General features: G+C 39.1%; 1 protein-coding gene across 8 annotated transcripts in view; it reads left to right on the top strand.

The window, feature by feature from the left end:
- LOC135089534 (uncharacterized) overlaps positions 1-25779 on the top strand; it is a 177131-nt gene that overhangs the window by 18587 nt on the left and 132765 nt on the right. For all 8 annotated transcript variants that reach the window (XR_010261528.1, XM_063985190.1, XM_063985185.1 and 5 more), the window contains exon 5: positions 5227-5314. Coding sequence is in view for 7 of the 8 variants with exons in the window: in XM_063985190.1 (XP_063841260.1) it covers positions 5227-5314 (88 nt within the window). In the remaining variant the exon portion in view is untranslated. The remainder of the gene's footprint in view (positions 1-5226; positions 5315-25779) is intronic.

Raw genomic sequence — 25779 nt, 5'->3', positions numbered from 1 at the left:
AGGATAGATTCAAAAACTTTAGATAGCCAGGAAATTAAAGCAATAGGACGGTAGTTTGAGGGATTAGAACGGTCACCCTTTTTAGGAACATGTTGAATGTAGGCAAACTTCCAGCAAGAAGGAAAGGTAGATGTTGACAGACAGAGCTGAAAGAGTTTGAATAGGCAAGGTGCAAGCACGGAGGCACAGTTTCGGAGAACAATAGGAGGGACTACATCAGGTCCATAAGCCTTCCGAGGGTTTAGGCCAGCGAGGGCATGGAAAACATTATTGCGAATAATCTTAATACGTGGCATGAAGTAGTCAGAGGGTGGAGGAGAGGGAGGAACAAGTCCTGAATCGTCCAAGGTAGAGTTTTTAGCAAAGGTAAGAGCGAAGAGTTCAGCTTTAGAAATAGATGTGATAGCAATGGTGCCATCTGGTTGAAATAGAGGAGGGAAAGAAGAAAAATCAAAGTTATTGGAGATATTTTTGGCTAGATGCCAGAAATCACGAGGGGAGTTAGATATTGAAAGGTTTTGACATTTTCTGTTAAGGAAGGAGTTTTTGGCTAGTTGGAGAACAGACTTGGCATGGTTCCGGGCAGAAATATAAAGCGCATGAGATTCTGGTGATGGAAGGCTTAAGTACCCTTTGTGGGCCACATCTCTATCATGTATAGCACGAGAACAAGCTGTGTTAAACCAAGGTTTAGAAGGTTTAGGACGAGAAAAAGAGTGAGGAAGGTACGCCTTCATGCCAGACACTATCACCTCTATTATTCGCTCAGCACACAAGACGGGTCTCTGACACGGAAGCAGTAGTCATTCCAAGGAAAATCAGCAAAATACCTCCTCAGGTCCCTCCAACTAGCAGAGGCAAAAGGCCAGAGGCACCTTCGCTTAGGGGGATCCTGAGGAGGGATTGGAGCGATAGGACAAGATAAAGATATGAGATTGTGATCAGAGGAGCCCAATGGAGAAGAAAGGGTGACAACATAAGCAGAAGGATTAGAGGAATACAAGTAGAGTGTTGCACCAATTGCTCTTGGTCATGGAGGATAGCAAAGTTGTAGGCTAATTCACCAGGATGCTCAGTGAAGGGAGAGGAAAGTCAAAGTTGGTGGTGAACATTGAAGTCTCCAAGAATGGAGATTTCTGCAAAAGGGAAGAGGATCAAAATGTGCTCCACTTTGGAAGTTAAGTAGTCAAAGAATTTCTTATAGTCAGAGGAGTTAGGTGAGAGGTATACAGCACAGATAAATTTAGTATGAGAGTGACTCTGTAGTCGTAGCCAGATGGTAGAAAACTCGGAAGATTCAAGAGCGTGGGCACGAGAGCAGGTTAAGTCACTGCGCACATAAACGCAGCATCCAGCTTTGGATCAAAAGTGAGGATAGAGAAAGTAGGATGGAACAGAAAAGGGGCTACTGTCAGTTGCCTCAGACACCTGAGTTTCAGTGAGGAAAAGAAGATGAGGTTTAGAAGAGGAGAGGTGGTGTTCTACAGATTGAAAATTAGATCTTAGACCGCGAATGTTGCAGAAGTTAATGAAGAAAAAGTTGAGGAGGGTGTCAAGACACTTAGGGTCGTCGACAGAAAGGCAGTCCGACCTGGGGACATCTATGGTCCCCTCCCCAGATGGGGACTCCGAGGCGGGCGTAGGAGTCACCATGATGATTTCAAAATTTTTGAGTGAAGGGTGTGTGTGTTATTAGGTGCTTGTTGTTTTGTGTGGAGGAAGAGAGTTGTCTTTAGAGGGCAGGCTGTGACTGCCCCCTTGTGTTGTAAGACACAAAGGGAAGCGTTCAGTGAGGTCACAGCTGGGTTTAATGATAAGTTCACAGCATCCACTGAACAGTGCTTTAGACCTCACTGGGAGTAATTATCGTTTCGGTAGGTGTTTACTGCTTCCTCCTAATATTATCCACCATCAGGCTCCAGTTGATATTCCTAAAATTAAAATCTCCTACCACAAATACCTGACTCTATTGTTTATTATTGCTCTATTGTTTTTCCTGCATTAGTAAGGTATTAATTTCTTTTGTACTGTTCGGTGGCCTGTGCACTCACTGCGATCCTTCCTTGATATCTACCCATATCGACTCTGCTTTGCTATCTGTTTTAATTCTACTGTTAACACAACACTGAAATGTGTCCCTAACGTACAGCGCAACGCCTCCTCTTTTCCTGTTTCCCCTTTCTTTAAAGAATAGTGTATAACCATATATCTTAACCTCTGTATTAAATACTTTTCTTGACATATCTAGTCAAGTTTGTGTTAAAGCAATGGTATCTCTACACATGCCATTACTCTAAGTAAGTCAATTTTATTCAAAATACTTCTACTTCCGTTGGGCTCTTCCAATCACAATCTCAAATCTGTATTTTGTCCTATCGCTCCAGTCCCTCTTCAAGATCTCCCTAAGCGAAGTTGCCTCTGGCGTTTTGCCTCTGCTAGTTTGGGGGATCTGAGGAGGTATTTTGCTGATTTTCCTTGGAATGACTACTGCTTCTGTGTCAGAGACCCGTCTTTGTGTGCCGAGCGCATAATAGAGGTGATAGTGTCTGGCATGGAGGTGCACATTCCTCTCTCTTTTTCTCGACCTAAACCTTCCAAACCTTGGTTTAACACAGCTTGTTCTCGTGCTATACATGATAGAGAGGTGGCCCACAAAAGGTACTTAAGCCTTCCATCACCAGAATCTCATGCGCTTTATATTTCTGCCCGGAACCATGCCAAGTCTAATCTTCAACTAGCCAAAAACTCCTTCATTAACAGAAAGTGTTAAAATCTTTCAAGGTCTAACTCCCCTCGTGATTTCTGGCATCTAGCCAAAAAATATCTCCAATAACTTTACTTCTTCTTTCCCTCCTTTATTTCAACCAGATAACACCACTGCTATCACATCTATTTCTAAAGCTGAACTCTTCGCTCAAACCTTTGCTAAAAACTCTACCTTGGACGATTCTGGGCTTGCTCGTCCCTCTCCTTCACCCTCTGACTATTTCATGCTATCTATTAAAATTCTTCGAAATTATGTTTTTCATGCCCTCGCTGGCCTAAACCCTCGGAAGACTTGTAGACCTGATTGTGCCCCTCCTATTGTTCTCCGAAACTGTGCCTCCGTGCTTGCACCTTGCCTAGTCAAACTCTTTCTGCTGTCTGTCAACATATACCTTTCATTCTTGCTGGAAGTTTGCCTACATTCAGCCTCTTCCTAAAAAGGATGACTGTTCTCATCCCTCAAACTACCGTCCTATTGCTTTAATTTCCTGGCTATCTAAAGTTTTTGAATCTATTCTCAACATGAAGATTCTTAAACATCTATCACTTCTGATCGCCAGTATCTGATCGCCAGTATGGGTTCCGTCAAGGCCGCTCTACCGGTGATCTTCTGGCTTTCCTTACTGAGTCTTGGTCATCCTCTTTTAGAGATTTTGGTGAAACTTTTGCTTTGGATATATCAAAAGCCTTTGATAGAGTATGGCATAAAAGCTTTAATTTCCAAACTACCCTCCTACGGTTTCTATCCTTCTCTATGTAGCTTCATCTCAAGTTTTCTTTCTGACCGTTCTGTTGCTGCTGTGGTAGACGGTCACTGTTCTTCTTTTAACAGTGATGTTTCTCAGGGTTCTGTCCTGTCACCCACTCATACTGGTCTTCTAGACAGGGTGGAATCAAAAGCTTTTCGTGTCATTAACTCCTCTGCTCTAACTGACTGTCTTCAGCCTTTTTCTCATCGCAACAATGTTGCAGTTCTAGCTGTCTTCTACCGCTATTTTCATGCTCTTCTGATCTTGCTAACTTCATGCCTCCCCTTCTCCCGCGGCCTCGCTGCACAAGACTTTCTTCTTTCTCTCTCCCCTATTCTGTCCACCTCTCTAATGCAAGAGTTAACCAGTATTCTTAGTCATTCATCCCTTTCTCTGGTAAACTCTGAAACTCCCTACCTGCCTCTGTATTTCCACCTCCCTATGACCTCAATTTCTTCAAGAGGCAGGTTTCAAAATACTTATCCTTCAAATTTCATCTCAATGGGCTATTTTTTTCTTACTGGATTTTTGTTGCCCTTGGCTAGTGTCCCTTCTACATAAATATTCTTATATATATATGTGTGTGTGTGTGTGTGTGTGTGTGTGTGTGTGTGTGTGTGTGTGTGTGTGTGTGTGTGTGTGTTTTGGCCGGAACACTCGAGGGGGAAGTAACTGTGCTCCAGCGCTTTTTTCGTTAGTCATGAGCAAGGAAGGACTTAGGAGGACGAAATGAAGGACAAATTAGATCAATCTAGAAAGGTAACTAGCTCAGCGAAGGCGAGGAATTGCTTAAATGTTTAATACACAAACAGTAGAAATATGAAAAAAATTGACTTGTTTAGAGGAATGGTATATATATATATATAAATATATATATATATATATATATATATATATATATATATATATATATATATATATATATATATATATATATATATATATATATATATATATATATATATATATATATATATATATATATATATATATATATATATATATATATATATATATATGTTATATATGTTGCTAGGTCAGGCACACTTTATGCGCATGTAATGCAGCGACAGCCTGCTCTCAGTTCCACTTGCAGCTCTCTTGGGAAGTCTGCGCATCTCTGTGCGCAAGGATAAGCCTGATTTTCCCTGTTTGTGCTACTTCTTTTATGTATTTTATTTTATTTTTTATCTTTCCGACCTTAAAATAACTAAGTATCTCCCAAGAAACGTCTTGTATTATTTATTGACCTTAGAAGTTTCTGGGTACTATTAAAAAAAGTGACACACACACACACACACACACACACACACACACACACACACACACACACACACACACACACACACACACACACACACACACACACACACACACACACCCACATACACACAAACACACTACTGCAGCAGAAAGAGAGAGAGAGAGAGAGAGAGAGAGAGAGAGAGAGAGAGAGAGAGAGAGAGAGAGAGAGAGAGAGAGAGAGAGAGAGAGAGAGAGAGAGAATACATCCTTAGCAATCAATAATAAAAAAAAAATACAGGACAGGAGACGCACACGTACAGGTAAATACAGATAAGCTAACTTGTATAAAGAAAAAAAAAAGACTTGGTGAACAGGTACTATAAATGATTGTACAGGAACTCGATTGTACGTTCAACTCTGGAATATTTTTTTTTTCTCATTAATGAAATTAAATATGTTTCCGCAGATTTCACACTACAACCAACATGACTCCAGAGGAGATACACCAGGTCGGAAAGTCTGAGGTGGCAAGAATTGAAAAAGAAATGGCAAAGGTATGATTCTTGTATCATTAGCTTGCTTCAGTTATTATATATATATATATATATATATATATATATATATATATATATATATATATATATATATATATATATATATATATATATATATATATATATATATATATATATATATATATATATATATATATATAACTATTAAGTTTTCATATATCATGTACATCTTGCAAGCATAACCTACATATGTACACGTACTATAGTGGAACCAGAGTAACTTCGTACTCGGGATGTTGGCTGTACCTCTCTCCCCTGTTGCCACCTCAACCCTAGAATGACCTGACCTAACCATGGCCAGCAGGACGCGGCCTGCGGCCTTTACGTATCAAGGACACAGGGACGGCAGAGCCGCACGGCCTATACGCATCGCCATGTGTACCGGAAGATATCCAGTGTCGTTTTTCCATCTTCAAATCGAAAGCCATTCAAAAAGACATGCAGTCGAATATAACAACTTATAATTTTGGAATAATTCAGGCTCAGGATGACACTATGAGCAAAAGAGAGAGGTGTCGATGTGTTTGTAGACTGTGAACGTGACACCAATATGGGACAGAAACAGTCAACACCTCGAATACTAAGTTAGTCTGATTCCACTATAGTTATTATTTCAATCTTCAGAGGTCTCCGTCTTTTTCTAAATATTTTAAACTTGACTCTAAATTAAAGTACATTCGTTATTTACTTTTTCGATAACGGATTTCCATATAAATTGACTGACACAGACATAATGATGTATAGTTGAAGGATTAAAGGCACAGTAATAGCAACATTCCGACTTTATTCTTCATAATGTTTCGGGAATCACAGGAATCCCATCTCCAGTCCGTCAACACCAAAAAAAAACAATAAATAAATAAATAAATAAATAAATAAATAAATATAATAATAAATAAGTAAATAAATAAATAAATATTTGAGAGGGAGAGAGGGAGGAAACGACTGAGCTCATTAAAAAAATAAGAATGAAAGAAAATAAGGGAATCAGCAAGAAGCCATCAGGCCCACACGTGGCAGTCTCTGTATGAAACAACAAAAGGAGGTAAAAAAGGAGACAAAAAGGAGGGCACTTAACCCGGACGTGCCAATATCCATTTCTTGAGAAATTGCATTTCATCCGAAGTATCAACTACTTCACATTGAAATGGCATTAAAGACACATGCGTGCTTAAAATTTATCAATAATTTTTTGGCTATAACTGTTACATTCAACCTCGGCAAATGCATACACGGGAACACCGGATTTCGGAAGTAACGGATCTTTTTTACCACTTAAAATATGTGCCCTGATTCGAAAGTGTTTCAATGATAACCATTGATTGTACCATTACATAAGATAAATAAGGAAAGTGTTTAAATTTACTAAAAGACAAGACAAATCGATTTGTTTACATCGTCAGCAGAGGAAGCATGCTCACTTATATATAGCCTTGTACTCTCGCAAGAGTTTGTAATAGACAAGTCACATTACTTATGTTCCTTCTCGCTAGCTAGGAATGAGTCTACAACAGTTTCTTCTTTTGTTTTTTCTTCAAACACATCAAAACAGCCAGCTTGTCGGAGGAGGACTCCATCTTGATTGTATATGTTTTGATGTTGCGGTCCAGCGGGCCAGCGGCTGCTCTTGACCGTGTGAATACATCCGGTCTAAACCTGCCGGCAGTTCCGGTTAGCTGGAGCTGACGAGGAAATATTACCCCGTGTTACGATGGTGCAATTTTTTTCTGCTTTCGCTCTCTCTCTCTCTCTCTCTCTCTCTCTCTCTCTCTCTCTCTCTCTCTCTCTCTCTCTCTCTCTCTCTCTCTCTCTCTCTCTCTCTCTCTCTCTCTCTCTCTCTCTCTCTCTCTCTTCGGGAGAAAAAAATAAATAAAAGGTTGATATTGAAAACAACGGTGCGAAGAGAGAGAGAGAGAGAGAGAGAGAGAGAGAGAGAGAGAGAGAGAGAGAGAGAGAGAGAGAGAGAGATAGTGGAGGACCCCCATACACGTTAAATCGGCCGGACAGGCCGCCTGACTTGCCGGACAGTCCGGTCTGTGTCACCCACACTATTCAGTCCTGTCTCAAAGCAACGCTCATTTCTGGCGAGACACCGCGGAGTGAAAATCATGGCCTCTCCCATGGATACGGAAGAGTTAAACCTACTTGCGACTGCAGCTGTTGCAATGACCTAGAAGTTATTACGGAACACCAAGAAGAGGAGAAAGAGTAAGTTGTTTCAATAATAATAATAATGATAATAATAATAATAATAATAATAATAATAATAATAATAATAATAATAATAATAATAATAATAATAATAATAAAACAAATTCTTTCCATGTTTGATGAGCATGAAGACTGACATTCTGCCTAATACTGCCTAATTTAAGTGTAAATATATTTTTAGCATATTATCCTTTAAAATCTGCAACTAAATATTCTGATGTGTCGCCATTATTGTCGTTTTTTGTTCCACAAGATTTATTTTTCCATATTCAATAAAAAAAATTTATTTTTATATCAAACTCCAAAAGCTAAAAGTTTTGTGTGCGGCAGACATGTCCACGGTAAACTATCGAGTCCTCTACTAGATGTGGCCTCAAGGCCGCCTAATGTGCCCATAGTAGTATAAGTGAGTTTATTAACCACAGCTTTATAAGGATACAGTGCATTACATCAAGTTTTCAGCATGTGTAAACTATTATGGTCCAATTGATTTCATACATCATTTTGGTTTTGGGATAAACGCTAAAACAAGATAATGAACTTTGCAGCTTAAAGAAACAAATTAGATACTGATGGCACCAAACCAACTAACTAAAAACATATTCGAACTCTAAAACAATAATAAACTAAAATACAGAAACAAACTAAAACAATAATAACGAAATAAAACAGTAAAACCTTACATGCCTCGGCAAGATAAAAATAGTCGGTACCATAAAAATTAAACAAATAATCCATAAATAAAATAAATAAAATATCCAAAAAAACATGCTGAAAAAAAAAAAAAACGTTTTTCTTTAATAAGTATTCATTACATCGTGGATGTACCCACACACCTCACAAAGATGATTACCTTCTCGAAGAAGGTCGCCCAGAGCAGTACATGTCAACATCGGGTACCTATTACGACAATGTGTTGACAAAGGACACTCAATTAGCACATGTTTCTCAGTTTGCATCTGCACACCATCGCACTGACAGACACGCTGCTCTCGTGGTGTGCGATTCCATCTCCCAACTTTCATCATAAGACTTGTGAATGATTCTTGCATATAGTTCGGCACGTTTCACGTTTTTTATACTTTGCATAATGACATAATGATCTTAAGGCTACGATTTGTTCTATGCATCCTCTGACTTTCTGGGCACCAGCTTGACATTTATGTATGTGACACCAGAGTTTTAAACGGTTTAGTAACAACACATCGTAGATCTTAGCGAGTGTATCCATTATACTGATCCCACTGTAATTGTTACAAAGCATTTTGTTTCCTGATTTAAATAAAACAATCAGTTTATTATAATACCATTCCACAGGGTAACAACATCTCATAAATGCAATGTTTAAAATAGTAAGAAAAATAATAAACCAAGACATAGGCAGGTTCCTAAATATACCAGGACAAATGCCAAGAAAACTTTTGTTGATATTCAAACTTTCCAAAGCCTGACTTAACTCCTCTATCGTTAATGGGTCATCTAGTACTGGCACATAGGGTGAAATAACATAGTGGACATTCTGGGAACTTAATAGATGTTCAAAATGTTCTTTGAACTTATCATCACGCGGTGTGCTCAGATCGTTATTTTCAATATTCCCTTTCTAGTTTATGGATTTCCAGATCAGTTTGGTGTCATTCGTGTCCAACAAGCGCTTACACCTTGGATGGGTCTGGTCCCATTGGTAGCTGGCATCTGTTGACCCTTGTTGGATATGGCTAGTGGCGTCCTCGATGATACCACGGCCGCCTTCCACTATCGCTGCCTCCACGCCTAATGCATCACTGCCCATATCCACAATGGAAGGCGTCATTGTCTGTAGTGTGCTGGTCAAGCGGTCTAAGTCAACTGCTTTATATGACACTTTTCTGCATTCTGTGTTCCGTTTTTGGTCGGTAGATGTGCTGGCCCAGTGATGATGCACTTTGAAGGAAAACGTGAGGTGACGCGGCCTCCCGAGTGTCAGTAGACAGAGTTGCACAAAGTGGAGCGTTGTCGGATCCTGGAACATCTTGATTGATATATAATTTTTGTAATAAATCTATGCAGTCATCTTTTATTATGCACAGGTCAATTTCCGATATCCAAGTGAGTTTTCTTGAAGGATAAATCCTCTCCTGTCTCCCTCTGTGGTGGAGGTGAATGGCCACAATCAGTGTGTTGTTATTGCAGACGTTTATAAGGGTTTTTCCGTGCTCGGTGACCACAATGTCGCTCACGTCTCTGTAGTTATACATGTAATTCTTGTCCTTGATGCGCGGCATCCCTACCCGTGAGTTGAAGTCCCCCATCAAGACGATCTTGTCGGACTCAGCTACATGATGAGCAAGGGCCAAGAAGTGTACTGGAAGATAGTAAGGTGAGTCCTCCGGGGGTATGTATGCTCCTCCCAGCTTCATATTCAGCCGCCACGAGAATACCACACAGATCTGTCCTTCATTATCAGTTTCCACGCGACTGACGCTTTTTGCCAGCTTACTTCTCCCCTATGGTGCTTGTCTTCTCTTGACACGTTCTAGTAGATAATGAATCCAGGCACGTTCGAGTTAAAGTATCTATTTGCCTCTAATATCCAAACAATATCAAACTTGAGAATGAATTGAAGTATTTTTTGGTCTTGGAGTTTGTCTTTCATGCCAGAGATGTTCCAGCATTGTAGTCTTTGCTCTTAGAAAAAAAAGTGCGGCATGAATCTAACTTCTCATTAACAAAGAGTTCTTCCAATCGTAGTTCACGCCAACATTCTCTGCTTTCTCCTCCTCATCACGTTCTCTCTTTTTTTAAACGTGCTGTTTCTTTCCTCACTGCTGGGTGAATATCCTTCTTGATGTACACAGGTGATACAGGCTGTCTGGCGCCCTTTAGATTCTTTGCCCTTCTAAGGATGTTATCTCTATCATTCACGGTGATGTGGATTGGTCTCTTACTTCGATTGTTTCGTTGTCCGAGCCGTTTCATGATCCACCTGCTTCGATCTTCCCCTCCACGTCCTGCTGCATCCAAGATGATACTTATCTTCTCATCATCACTGTTGCTGAGTTCATCAACACCCTTGGACACTCCCGTTACTGTAAGATTTTGTCGCCGATCTCTGTTATCAATTGATTCTAAAAACAGCTGCTGCTGTTGGATAATCTTGTATGCGTCATCCAGCTTTACTGAGAGATGTGTCACTTCCTGCTGCTTCAGCTATTGCCTGCTTCACGCTGCGTAATTCATCCAGCAAGACCGCGTTTGATGGTTCCTCGCTTCTGGTGTTTATCAGTGTTGAGAGTGCTTGCTTGAGCTGAGCGTTTCTCAATTTCTCTGTCACCAGGTGTAAGTGAGTACACCGTGGTGGCATCGTTATAAGCAAATCCATTTGCCATTTCCTATGGTGTAGGTGTGGTTGCTATGGACACGTTGCTATCGGTATACTGCGCATGCGCAGAATTCAACTCATAATTTGAGGGAGTGTCTTAGCCCGGTGCCCAGATTTTTTTGTGGTTAATTTGGCTAAATTCAATTGTTAGTGTCACCACTTCGTAGATTATCTGGTTCTAGCAACACTTATTCACATTCTGACACCACCTATGCCATCTCCAGTGACTTTAGGCAGGTGAAAAAAGAAAGTTATCAGGAGTAGTCTTCACATACAGGGTCTGTGGAGTCGGTGACCAAAACACACCTCAAACAGGCCTGACTGAACGCTGGCCGGACAGAGCTACCCTGTCAACTACAGGTTCGTGAGGCGGCCTCTCCGGCGGCATGCACACGCCGCTTCAACACCCCATATGCGCTTATTTTTGCCTAAACAGTCCTGGTTTGCTCACGTGGCCTGTCCAGCGTGTAAGGGCCCCTTCTAGAGAGTAGGAGGTAGGGTAGGGGCAAGGGAGACAACAGCCAATCAGGAGTGAGCTGCACGCGATGTGACTGCAAGGGATGGAGCTATCCCCCTAAGGACAAAATCTCTATTACCTTTCGGATATATACGTCCAGGACAAGTAAAAACCCTCCCTCCCATGGGTTTTGAGAAACATGAAATGAAGTCACTAAGTACAGAAAATAGTAAGCAACCCTAAAACTACCCAGAGTAGTATACTATAGAAAGCTTAAGTTATACGGTGATACATTTGCATTACTTCAAAATCTTTTCAGTAGTAGATTATGCTTTTTTTTTAAGAGAACAGGATATATATATATATATATATATATATATATATATATATATATATATATATATATATATATATATATATATATATATATATATATATATATATATATATATATATATATATATATATATATATATATATATATATATATATATATATATATATATATATATATATATATATATATATATATATATATATATATATATATATATATATATATATATTGATATATATATATATATATATATATATATATATATATATATATATATATATATATATATATATATATATATATATATATATATATATATATATATATATATATATATATATATATATATATATATATATATATATATATATATATATATATATATATATATATATATATATATATATATATATATATATATATATATATATATATATATATATATATATATATATATATATATATATATATATATATATATATATATATATATATATATATATATATATATATATATATATATATATATATATATATATATATATATATATATATATATATATATATATATATATATATATATATATATATATATATATATATATATATATATATATATATATATATATTGTTACACTCAAGGTTCAACCCTGTTCATAGCTGCTATAGCTTTCCCTAGACTAGCTCCCTACCACAGTGCAGTCATAAACACAACGAATCCAAACATCTGCTAGTCATAAACAACTATTAAATCCCTGAGATCACTACCTGGTTTAACCCACCGACCGACAAGGGAGTATAAGAAACGCCAAACAGTCCCCAATTTGCTGAGAAAGATTCGCTAGGACAGTGGGTAGAGGAAGGGACTCAGTTAGGACAAAGAATACGCATGGATGAGGCATATAATATTCTGTGGACAGCCTCTCATATAACGGGCCAACCCACATCCAACAGAATATTATAAGCTCCCGCTCATATACAGTCTATATACAGTCTATTGGAGGACTAAAGACAGCTACACACTCGCAGAATTATGAAGTCCTCTGGTTTCAGAGCTCCCAGCAGTACGATCTGAACATCAATTCAAGTTAACACCACGAAACGTTAATGAGGCAAGTACACAGCAGCCAAAGAGCTCTGAGATGGTCATAGAACCTCTCTCGGGAAAATCAACAAAAACGGTAGACGCTCTCACACTCCTATAAATCAATAAAATTTTGCACGTTCCCGAGAGTCAGTCCTACCTAGAATGACAAGGGCCTTACCATCTCTGCAATCGGCAATTACTACTAAAAGCAGCCCTTCTAGCTAGGAAAAAAAATGTTTAGGTTATCAGGGAGGGCAACTTTTCTATTATATTATTTATTAAATTCAACTTGAGGAGGCAAAGGGAAATTGGTAAAATTATGATAAGAAGACTGTGTGGGGGGAAGCATGAATTTGTAAACTGGAGAATGCGGGTAGCCATTTATTGCACACCAGACATCTTCTGTCTTTCTCTTCACTGCTTATCTCATTATATATATATATATATATATATATATATATATATATATATATATATATATATATATATATATATATATATATATATATATATATATATATATATATATATATATATATATATATATATATATATATATATATATATATATTGTTACAAGCACTAGGTGTGTGTTGTACCCTTTCTAGTAGCATGAGATAGTGAAACGAGTGTGAAATAAAACTTAATTATCATTAAACTAAATATCCACTACCAGAAGCAGGTATAGTGCGTGCAACTTGTGTAGAACACAATGATCCCGCTTGGGCTCAAGTAAGTATCTACTGTTAACATAACATATACAAGCTATTAAGCAATAAAGTAAACCAAGGGTGAATGTAACATGCACCAAATAATAAGCAATAAAGGAAAACAAATATATACCCAAAACACAACACAAATATAAGTAGCTCAGCTGTGTACGTAAAAAAGAGTGTGAGTGTACATGTGTGAGTGTTAGTGTTTGTGTTTATGTTCGTCTTTCCGTTGATGTAACCGAGTCCAGGCAGCAGGAGCGAGGTTGGTTCCAACTGTGAGAAACGAGTGAGACTAGTGAGGTTTGGGGGTGAACGTCAGTTGGCAGTTACATTGATCGAGACGTGACTTGAGATGTGTTCCAAAGCTTCGTCCTCATGATACCGCCACGGTACGGGCGAGACGGTATTCGAAGCTGATGGTTACGTTAGTGGTTGACGATGTGGGTATGAGGGCTGTAATTATTATTATTATATATATATATATATATATATATATATATATATATATATATATATATATATATATATATATATATATATATATATATATATATATATATACATAGAAGAAGACCAAGAAGAAGAGAGAAAGAAAGACTAGAACTTGATTTGTCTCTGACATGTAGTCTTTTTGCAGCACTTAGTATAACGTTCACCTGCACAGAATCACTTGTATTCCGCATGTAATTTTCCTTACTTCCCTTTCTTCATTCAATTTGAGCCTCATCCAAGATTTAGTAGAAGAGTTGTGCTTGACGGTAAAGTAATCAACATTTACCCAGTGCCCTTAGTTTGGTCACCAGAATTTTCAGAAGTAAATCTTTTTATTTGCATCAGTTAGCAGTCTACTGTGAGACTGAGGTGAGTCGCAGGGTGGAGTGTGTCCCCGTCCCTCCTTCCCCCATCCTGCATGACCAGGAGTGTGCAAGCAGTTCTCAAGCCACCACACAAGATAAACATATGAAGGATGACATTATTGTCTGGAGGAGACTGGAAGGATTTTATATTTACATGGGCCAGTTGCTTAAAGGGGTTAATTGAGTAATTACCTGCCGCACTCCTTTGCCGATATGACTACTATAGGAGGTACAATATATGTCTGCCTGGAAGTGTGGTTGATCGTAACGCATTTCATATCAGTGACATGACTCAGTTACTTGTGTGCACAAGCCAAGCTTTATTACAGTGAGCAGTTGATTACCCTCTTCTTTGTTTGGGAGCATTTGTCTGTATTCGTAGCACTTTGTGTACATTTTTTTTTTTTTTAATGCTAGTAGTGGTCCAGGCCCCTAGAGGATGCCTAGTTGCAAATGACTAAGTTAACCACTACATACTGAAACTTCACTCCTTTCTCAATCCCTTTTTGGAATCTGCTGTCCATCAAGCAGTAAACATCACTACTCGCTGAGAAATATAACACTTTGTTGGACAATGGATGGCATTTGTTACTGAGGGCAATAGTCCAACAGGGTTTTGCACATCAACCCTACATGTGGTTGTCGTTCATTGTAATTGTTTCTCCCTAGAACATGGATGGCGAATCTTAACCACTTGTTGGAATTGGTTGTTGTATTATTTCCTTTTCTGTGAGTGCGATAAACAGACTAGCAACCCATTAGTGTGACCTGGCGTTATGCATAATGGGTAAAGGAGTTAGAAGGGACTCTGTACATCAATATTTGAGCCTCGCACTGAGTCCACTTAGGAAGAGGCTCAGTGAAACTAGGCTGGTTGTGACGGCTGTATGTGGGGCTGGAAATTGTGGTCGTAACAGAAACTGGTAACCTCCCCAGGATAGCTGGTAGCTTCGTAGCCACATGGGGGAGACAGTTGTTTGTTATTTGTTTCGTTGTCTTTTGTGTGCCCACATTCAGTTTACACCATGCAGGATGCAGGGCAGGACTGGATGAAAAGGTGACTCGCGACCTGAGTCCCCCGCCTCTGCTGGAAGTGGCAGTGTAGATTTAACCCAGTTCGGTGTTGGGACACCTAGCCCCACAACTAGCGTCCACGGATGTGTTAGGCCTGCCTGCAGCGTTTCTCCCAGAGAGAATGCATGTCTGAGGAAATGATATTCAAGTTGGAAATGAGAAGAACGGAGATGGAAAAGGCTAGAGAGAAGGAGGAACAGGAATTGAGAAGGCTCCAGTTGGAAGCTGAAGCTGAGGAAAGGAGGTTGAAGAATGAGGTGGATAGAGAAACAAGGAGGCTTGAGGCCGAGAAGGCGAGGTTGCTTGAAGCTGAGAAAGAGAAGGAGACGAGGCTTCTTGAAACGGAAAAAGGAGGATCGGGAGAGGGCGAGAATGTATGAGAAAGATATTAAGATACTTCAGGCAGAAAGAGAAAAGGAAGAAGCTGAAAAGAACCGGTTGTTTACCAGAATTTGATGAGGAAAAGATATCTGAATGTTTAAGCAATTTGAGAAAAAGGGCTCAGAATTTGATTGGCCTTAGGAGAGATGGGTTAGCCTGGTGGCTAATGTGTTGAAGGGCAAGGCCATCGAAGTTTATGATGAGATGTCAGTTGAAGATTTGGAGAGTTATGAGGAGTTTAAAGCTGACATCCTTAGGGTTTATGAGCTGCGGCCGACGGTGTATAGGCTGCAGCTCCATGGAGGGTAGAAAATGCCCAGTGATTCATATCTTGAGTCTGCTCGCTATCTGGAGGAGATATTCGAAAAGTAGATTGTTAGTGGGCAGGCCAAATCCTACCACGAGTTAAAAGAGCTCATGGTAATAGAGAAATTTTCAAACGTGGCCGAGAAGGAGTTGGTACTGTTGCTCAAGAAGAAACAATTTAAAAACCTAAAAGAGGCAGCTACGTGGACAGACGACCATGTGTTGGCGCATCAGCCTCTGCCATTGTGGACTGGTGGTACGTTTGGTGGGGCTCGTGATGCTTTTTCTGGTGGTGCAGCCAGTGCTAGTTTGTCGGTGAGTCCACGTTATAGTAGTGGCTTTTCTAATAAGTCTGGGCGAGTCAGCACTGCAGGAAATGTTTCCACCCAGCCCTTGATGGAGACAGACTGGGAGCCTGCAACACAGCACTCACAGGTACAGCACCCAGCCAGTATGTCAATATTGTAAAAACACTGGAATTGGAACACTGGAAACAATGTTTAATTGTTCCAAATTAGTTCCAGCCACAGCTGCCAAGATTCCGCAGAAGCCAGTGGCTCTGATTGTGTCTCATTGCCATGACCAGAAGAGTGATGAGATCTGGCCTGTATTTGGTGTGGTATTTGGGTGGTAAGACCGCAGTGGCCACCCCCTCATCTGTTGATACCTCACCGTCCCCTGGGAGGTCTGAATTAGACTGATGCCGTCCTTCCTTGTATTGGGGCACTGTTGAGATGGGGGGGGGGTTAAATATCCAGTAACTGTTTTGAGAGACAACAACAACCACATGACTCCTTGGCTGCATGTGTGTGTAACCCGAACTTTGTTATAGTGAGCTGTGAACTACCCTCTTGTTCTTTTGGGGGCACTTTTCTGTATTCGTGGCACTTTGAGTACATGTTTTGTTAAATACTACTACTGGTCCAGGCCCCTAGAGAATGATTTGCCATGGAGGATTTTAAACTAACTGATGCAGTAAAATACCTGACTTTAGGAGAGCAGATTTTGAAGAATTAAAAAGGTACCTCCAAGGAGTGGACTGGCAAAGGATGCAGGGTGAGGTCAGGTCAGGGACGGAGTTCAGAGAGATAAGGCAGGATGAGGGAGGTGAGGTGAGGCTCCAGAAGGGAGGAGGAAAGAGGAAGGGGGGAGATAGGTGTGAGTATGTTGGAATGTCAGGTCATGCTGAAATGAGAGAGGTAAGGTCGAGGCGAGTTGATGAGGGAGGGGAGAGGATTGTAGGGAACGAGATGAGGGGTTTAGGTGAAGTAAATGTAGATGAATTGTATAAATATTTCGTAGATAAAGTTCATACAGGTCAATTAGCAAATATCCCGTATAAAACAATAAGATCACAAAAAAATGACCCTAAATGGATGACTGCTAGGTTAAAGCATTATATAGGGCGTAAGAGAAGTATATATAAGAGATTAAAGGCAGGTGAGGAAGTTTTAAGGACACAGTATAATGAATTAGTTAGAACAGTCAGGAAGTTAACGAGGAAAGCTAAGGACAATTATGAATTAAAGGTAGCCAGCCAGGCGAAGACGGACCCCAAGGGATTTTATCAGGTATACAGGACGAAAAATAAGGATACTGTAGGTCCATTAAAGGCAGCAGATGGGGAGCTGGTTAGTTCTGGGGAGGAGATTAGTAAACTTCTGAATGATTATTTTTTAACTGTCTTCACTCAGGAAAACATGCAGGATATGCCAGATAGTGAACAGGTGTTTAGAGCAGATGAGAATGAGAAGCTGACGGATATTTCCATAACTAGGGAGATAGTGGAACAGGAGATAGATAGGCTAAAAAAGTTCAAGTCACCAGGACCTGATGAAATATATCCCAGAGTACTGAAGGAATGTAAAAAGATTATTAGTGAGCCGTTAGTTTCTGTCTTTAGGAAATCACTGGAGTCGGGTGAGGTACCAGACATGTGGAGGCAGGCTAATGTAGTACCCATCTTTAAGAAAGGGGATAAAACTTTAGCGTCTAATTATAGACCTGTCAGCTTAACTTCAGTTGTAGGTAAAATGTTAGAGTCAATAATAGCCAGGAACATTAGGGAACATTTAGACAAACATAACTTGATAAATCAGTCACAGCATGGCTTCACGAAGGGGAAGTCTTGCCTGACAAACTTGTTAAGTTTTTACAGTAAGGTGTACGAGGCAGTAGATAATGGTGATAGTTATGATATCTTATATCTGGACTTTAGTAAAGCATTCGACAAGGTGCCCCATCAAAGGCTCCTGAGAAAGGTTAGGGCGCACGGGATAGATGGGAAGGTGTTAGGTTGGATAGGGTCATGGCTTGGTAACAGGCGACAGAGAGTGCTAATAAACGGCTCAAAATCCGAGTGGGGTCATGTCATTAGTGGGGTGCCACAGGGATCAGTATTAGGGCCATTATTATTTCTAATATATATCAATGACTTGGATAGTGGAATTAGTAGCGATGTTAGTAAATTTGCGGATGACACAAAGATAGGTAGATTAATTAGGTCAGAAGCGGATGCCATCGCCTTGCAGACAGACTTAGATAGAATGAATGAATGGACAGATAGATGGCAAATGCAATTTAATATCAATAAATGCAAAGTGCTTAGCGTAGGTAGAGGAAACCCACACAATAGGTACACATTAAACACCCAAACTCTGGTAGGTACAGGGTACGAGAAAGATTTAGGAGTTATAGTTAGCTCTGAACTCCGTCTAGGGAAACAATGCATAGAAGCCAGAAACAAGGCAAATAGGGTACTAGGATTTATTTTTAGGAGTGTTAAAAGTAGAAGGCCGGAAGTAATATTAAAGTTATACTTGGCGCTGGTCAGACCTCATCTAGACTACGCTGTGCAGTTCTGGTCCCCACATTACAGGAAAGATATAGGTCTATTAGAATCAGTACAGAGGAGAATGACTAAAAGGATACAGGGGATGAGGAGTATTCCTTACGAAGCGAGGTTGAAGCGGTTAAATTTACATTCTCTAGAGAGACGTAGGTTAAGAGGGGACCTGATAGAAGTCTTTAAGTAAGTGGTATAAGGGTTATAACAAGGGAGATGTAAGCAAAATTCTTAGGATCAGCAACCAGGGTAGAACAAGAAATAACGGGTTCAAGCTTGAAAAATTTAGGTTTAGGAAGGAGATAGGAAAAAATTGGTTCTCAAATAGAGTGGTAGATGAGTGGAACGGACTCAGTAATCATGTAGTTAGTGCTAGGACACTAGAGAGCTTTAAGAGAAGATTAGACAAGTTTATGGATGGGGATAGCAGATGGAAATAGGTAGGTGTGTTTCATACAGGGACTGCCACGTGTAAGCCTGGTCGCTTCTTGCAGCTTCCCTTATTTCTTATGTTCTTATGTTCTTATGATGCGTAGTGAAACTATACTCCCTCCTAACGCCATTTTGGGGGTCTGTTGTCCAGTAGGCAGTAAACAACACTACTCAGCAAGAGATATAATACTTTGTTGGACAACTGGTGGAATTTGTTACTGAAGGTTTTACACTTCAACCCTATATGTGGTTGTCGTTCGTTGTAATTGTTTCTTCCTAGAACGTGGCTGAAGATTTTTACCCAGGTGTTGGAACTGCCTGTTATATTATTTCCTTTTCTGTAGGTGGGATAAACAGACTATCGACCTTATTCGTGTGACCTGGTGTTATTATCAGCCACATAAAAGGTACAGGAGTCAGAGGAGACCCTATACACCCACATTTGATCCCTGCACTGAGTCCACATAGAAAGTGGCTCAGGGAAGCTAAGCCAGTTGCGGTAGATGTACGAGGGACTGGAAATTGCGGTCGTAACTCTATATATATATATATATATATATATATATATATATATATATATATATATATATATATATATATATATATATATATATATATATATATATATATATATATATATATATATATATATATATATATATATATATATATATATATATATATATATATATATATATATATATATATATATATATATATATATATATATATATATATATATATATATATATATATATATATATATATATTGTGTGTGAAGGGAGATAATGTGACATAAAACAAGAAAGTAGCAAGAACGAGTGAGAAATAAATAATGAGAGAGAGAGAGAGAGAGAGAGAGAGAGAGAGAGAGAGAGAGAGAGAGAGAGAGAGAGAGAGGTTAGCAGCAAAACTTAGACGCGTCCTGTACTCGTAGCCTGAAGCTTCTAAAAAAGATATTTATCCGCTCAGTTACTCATATTCAGTTTGAGTCTCACTCAGTATTTAGTAAAAGAGATGCTCTTGACAATAAAGTAATCAGTATTCATCTAGCCCTCATAGTTTATTCAATAGAGTTTTAGAAGTGGTGTTTTTTTTTTTTTTTTTTTTTTTGTGTGTGTGTAAAATAGCGCGGGGAACAGAGTGTATGTGTGTGCCTAGATGGAGCAGACGTATTGAGACGAGTACTAATATTTGACGGAGACTAGGGCGGGATACGAGTTGGTCGGGGTCAGTTGCCTTAAGGGGATAAGTGAATCATTAACAGCTGTACGCCCCGGCCTACTAATATAGAATAGGAGTCTCCAAAGTAGTCTGCCAGAGAGAGCATTTGTGTATAACACTCTCCAGATCCAGGGAAGTGACTCCTCAGCTACGTGTGTGTACAAGCCGAGCTCGTGCACAATGAGCGGTCAATGACTCTCCTGTGTGTTCGTGGACACTTGTTTGTAGTAGTTAATCGTGTCTCCTGTTTTGTCTTAAATGCTACTGCAGGCTGATGCAGTTCAGCCGCAAAGGACTTAAGTAATTAGCTGTGTAGTAAAATTTTCTCCTTCCTCAGGCCCTGAGAAGGCCTGCCATCTAGGAGGTAGTAAACAACACTACTCAGCTTGAGGCTATAATATGCTCTTGGACAGTGAGTGGCGTCCTTGTGGAGGGTGGGTGTCCAGCGAGATGTTATACCTCGACCATATACATGTATGTTATAACTGTTTTTCCTAGACGAGGTTGTCGATTCTTTCACAGCTGTGGGTGTTAAGTGTTGTTAGAGTATTTTCCTTGACTATTGGTAGGTAAAACAGATTGACGAATTCAGTTAGTGTGACAGGGCGTTACGTCTGTTGTAAAAAGGGTGCAGGAGTCACAAGGGATCTGTACACCTATATTTAACCCCTGAACTGAATCCACGTAGGAGCTGGTTCAGGGAAGCTAGTCCAGGTGCGGAAGCTTTGTGAAGGGGCTTGGATTGGTGGTCATATATATATATATATATATATATATATATATATATATATATATATATATATATATATATATATATATATATATATATATATATATATATATATATATATATGCTAATATTTGCTACTTGATCTGAGTTACTATGATCACCCAGCCAACTGCTGAGCAGACCTATAAAACACACTAATTCCTAATTCTTCATACACACACACACACACACACACACACACACACACACACACACACACACACACACACACACACACACACACACACACACACACCATCCCTCTCCCCCTTTATTTTATTTACACCATTATGTACTTAATTACACTATCTATACGATCTATTACATCTTTCTCCTCTTTTTAATTTCATCTGACTTTACAGCTTTTTCACACTCCGGTTCAACCTAACTTTCGTGATCGCGGTCTCCCACCTACCGGGGGTTGGGTAACCAGACCCATAAAATGTGATGCTTCTCCACACAGACACTCTTTTTCTGAACATTCCACGCTTTTCTTACATCACTATGAAGCCCTTCGACAACCACCCATTCACTCCATATTATCCTTTTCTCTTTGCATTATAAATCTCTGACTTATTCGTTTGTTCACACTTTGCATCATTCATGCACCCATCTCACAACTGCGGCGAAAATATCTTCTTTTGGCTGATTCTGGTGTGGTTTTAATAAATCTGCTAACTGTTGTCATAACAAATTACTATTTTTTTTTTTCAGATGTATTTGTATTCACTTTTTTTGGTAACTGTTGGTTTGCGATAATAATGATAATAATAATAATAATAATAATAATATTATTATTATTATTATTATTATTATTATTATTATTATTATTATTATTATTACCATCACCATCACCATCATCATTATTTCAGTTTTGTAACATACAAACTTTTGTTAAATTTCACGATCAGCCACAATTCTATGCTGACAAGCAGGCATGATCTCACCCACCCACGTTTCCACCCAAAGACAGCTGTCCACACCGCACTCACTCACGCAGTCCATCCAGGGCGCGTATTTCCACTTAGTATCCTCCCGTTGTCTCATATCTCTGAACGTCATTGTTCGTCTCTACCAATAGGAAGAAAGCCACACATCACTACCATATTATATAATGATTACTTGTAAGACTCTTGCATTTGTAGGTTTTAACGATGAATAAATTATATATATATATATATATATATATATATATATATATATATATATATACACTATGATGATAATGGTGATAGTGTTTGTAAATTTATGTATTACGTTGTGATGGTGATGGTGGTGATCGATGTGGTATTAGTGGTAGTTATGATGGAAAAAATGTGATTAATGTGGTAATGAGTTTCAACAGAAACCTCTGTATATTAAAATTCGATGGTGGCTTTTTATCAGCTGTTGTGAAAAACAACAACTCAGAATGATTCTTATTGATAAGTCAGTGATGTCTTAAATTATTTTTAAAATTATCTTTTACTAAAGTTCAGATGTTTTAAATTATTATTCAGATGTTTTAAATTAATCTTCACATTTTTTTAATGAAACTTCAGTTTTGATATTTTATGGAAATTTTTTTGCCACTGTATTGGTTAAATCATACAGTATAAATGAAGATTATAATATTCATTACTCCAGCACTTGAGTACTGAGCTGTCAAAACACTAGTGAAAACAAACAATGGGTTTAGTATTTATTTTTCATACCTGCATCTATATTTTATATTTACATAAGAAAACAAATCTCCCGCATATTTCAGCTATTTAAACTAGATTATTGCATAATATCGTATCATATTCCACAAAACATTACAGATGTGTCCAGTGCCATATCACCTAAGTGGAATATAAAACAAATAAAATTATAAAATACCTTTTTATATAACTTCTGGAGTGAAGAAGTACTATCAACTCATGACAAACCACATACATACATTTTATCCCTGGGTATTTCAAGGACTATGCTTTTTTTGTGCTGATATCAGTATGCCTACTATATACTTGCATAGGAAAACAAATATTCCATACATTTGAATTATACAAAGGTTTCTGTTGACACTCATGCCAGTATACTTAGACAAATGTGTAGAGCAAAAAGTGTATTGTACCTCAGAAATGCTTTCAGTATGCTAAAACGCTAAGTGGATTAAGCTTTTGTGACGCGTTTCATAAATTTTCTCTGTAGCTGTACACATTATTGGAACATTCCCTGGAAAATGTATAGAGCAAAGTTAACAGATCCTACCCTGCTCACTGCGTTATACGCTTTTAAGAAATTTCGTTGCATATTGTAATACAAGTTCTGATTCCAGGTATACTCGTATATGACTCAATTAGTGTATGGAGGGTACAAACTAATATATCTAATACTTTTATGGTGAAAAAGTGATAGCCCAAACATCAATTAAAACACCGTGAATCTACTCATCAAAATATAAGCAAGTTGAGTACATAACAAACATTTCATACTCTTTTCTTACTAGGTAAATAACTGTCTACATTTATAAATTTGCCGGTTTGGTTTCTTTTATTTTGTTCAATAGCATGGGGCTTCTAGGTTCAGATCATGCCTTCTCATTTACAAATGAATAGCACACTAATTACACACCTATAAACGATGAGATAGTTCTATATTATGCCCACCAATACCAATACAAGCCTCCTAAGTTCTTAGCCTAAAAGTGAAATTTCTTATTTCTGGTTTGTGTAGCTGAACTACCAAATTACCGAAAATAAGTCATATGTTGCCACATCCTCTTCAGCTGGCCAACACTCTTAGGGTGTGGCCACACTGTACGTGATTTGCTCGGAGGGGAGAGGATAGCGAGATGCCTAGCGGGTACAGGCAAGCGATGCCGTGTCCACATTATTATTATTATTATTAAACATAACGGAGAAGGCAGAGTGGGACGAGCGCAAGCGCTATAAGTTGCCAGATGACAACCTCCACCCACCTTGACCGTAGAAAGAAGAAAGGAAAAGCAATTAGCACAATAGTAGGATGAAATCAGAGCAGGAGGAGAAAATAGGTTAAACAATTATAAAGAACGCCTCAGCGAACTGAGAATTATTAAAACTCACAAAAAAATTCAACAAAAAAAATCAACAATTCTGACTTATTTAATATATGTCAGACAACACGAGTAAATGTAGTATAACTACTTAAAACTTGATGGTATAAAATCACAGGTATAGTTACATAATTTATCACAGGTATAGCTGCAAAAGCAACCAGAGAATTGACTAGACTCTTCAAGATTTTGTTCGAAGCAGACTTGAATTTTTGCACATCACTCGCAGTGCATGTGCCCTCGTCAAGCATGTTCCAAAGTCTTACAGCACAAGGAACAAAGCTTCGCTGAAACTGACTGGTGTGACACCTAACCTGCTGTAAGCAGCGCGCATGTGAATTTGACGCAAGTCGAGTGTTTCTGGTGGGCACAAATGCATTTGGGATGGAGGCATTCAGCGGGTGAAGCTGGTTGGCATGGATCTTATATAGCATGCAGACACTGCTGACATTGCGTCGGTGACCAAGATCCCAAGCTGCTTCGCCACCACAGAGGAACCTAGCGGAGGAGACAACTCTGTCAATGAGACGGAGGTGGGACACAGCTGCGGAAGACCACACAGGAGCACAATACTCCAGCAGTGGAAGAATAAAACACCGGAAGCAGCTGGCAGAGATAGACTGGTCACCAAAAATCCGGTAAGCCTTCCTCACAACGCCTAGCTTTTGCGAGGCAGAACTGACAAGACGCCTGATGTGCCGTTCAAAAGACAGTTTTGAGTCGAATCTGACACCCAAAATATCAAGCTCATCACATACTGTCAGAGGCGCGCCATCAACAAGCAGAGGGCCGTGAAGGGGATTTAGCGTGCGAGAGCGTGAAATACACAAGCATTTTGATTTTGATGCATTCAGTTTCATGTTCCAGGTGCGACACCAGTCAGATATACGTCTGAGATCCTCATTCAGGGATGTACTAACATCAAGACGTGAATTCGGTGACTCAACAGTAGCAACAAGTGTCACATCATCTGCATATCCGTAAATAGGATTGCTAGTGATTTGTAGTAGATCGGAAGTGTAGACATTGAACAGCAGAGGTCCCAGTACGCTACCCTGGGGAACACCTGAGTGGACGCTGTACCAGTCACTGTAGCAACTATCAACGCACACACGGTGGGTGCGGTGGGTCAAAAATTGAGTCAAGATGGACAGTACCGGGCCACCGACACCAAAAGATTGCAGCTTCCTGAGAAGACCGGCATGGTTGACTCGGTCAAAAGCTGCAGAGAAATCAAGTTGGACTACCCTGGCTTCATGCCCACAGTCAAGAGCTTGCTGAATCTTATGAGAGATAGTGAGTAGCGCATCCGTAGTCCCTAGGTTCTTC

The sequence above is a fragment of the Scylla paramamosain genome, chromosome 33, assembly GCF_035594125.1.
Source record: "Scylla paramamosain isolate STU-SP2022 chromosome 33, ASM3559412v1, whole genome shotgun sequence".
Classification (NCBI taxonomy): Eukaryota; Metazoa; Arthropoda; class Malacostraca; order Decapoda; family Portunidae; genus Scylla; species Scylla paramamosain.
Note: the sequence above shows the minus strand (reverse complement) of the source record. Positions and strands in the feature narration are given on the sequence as shown.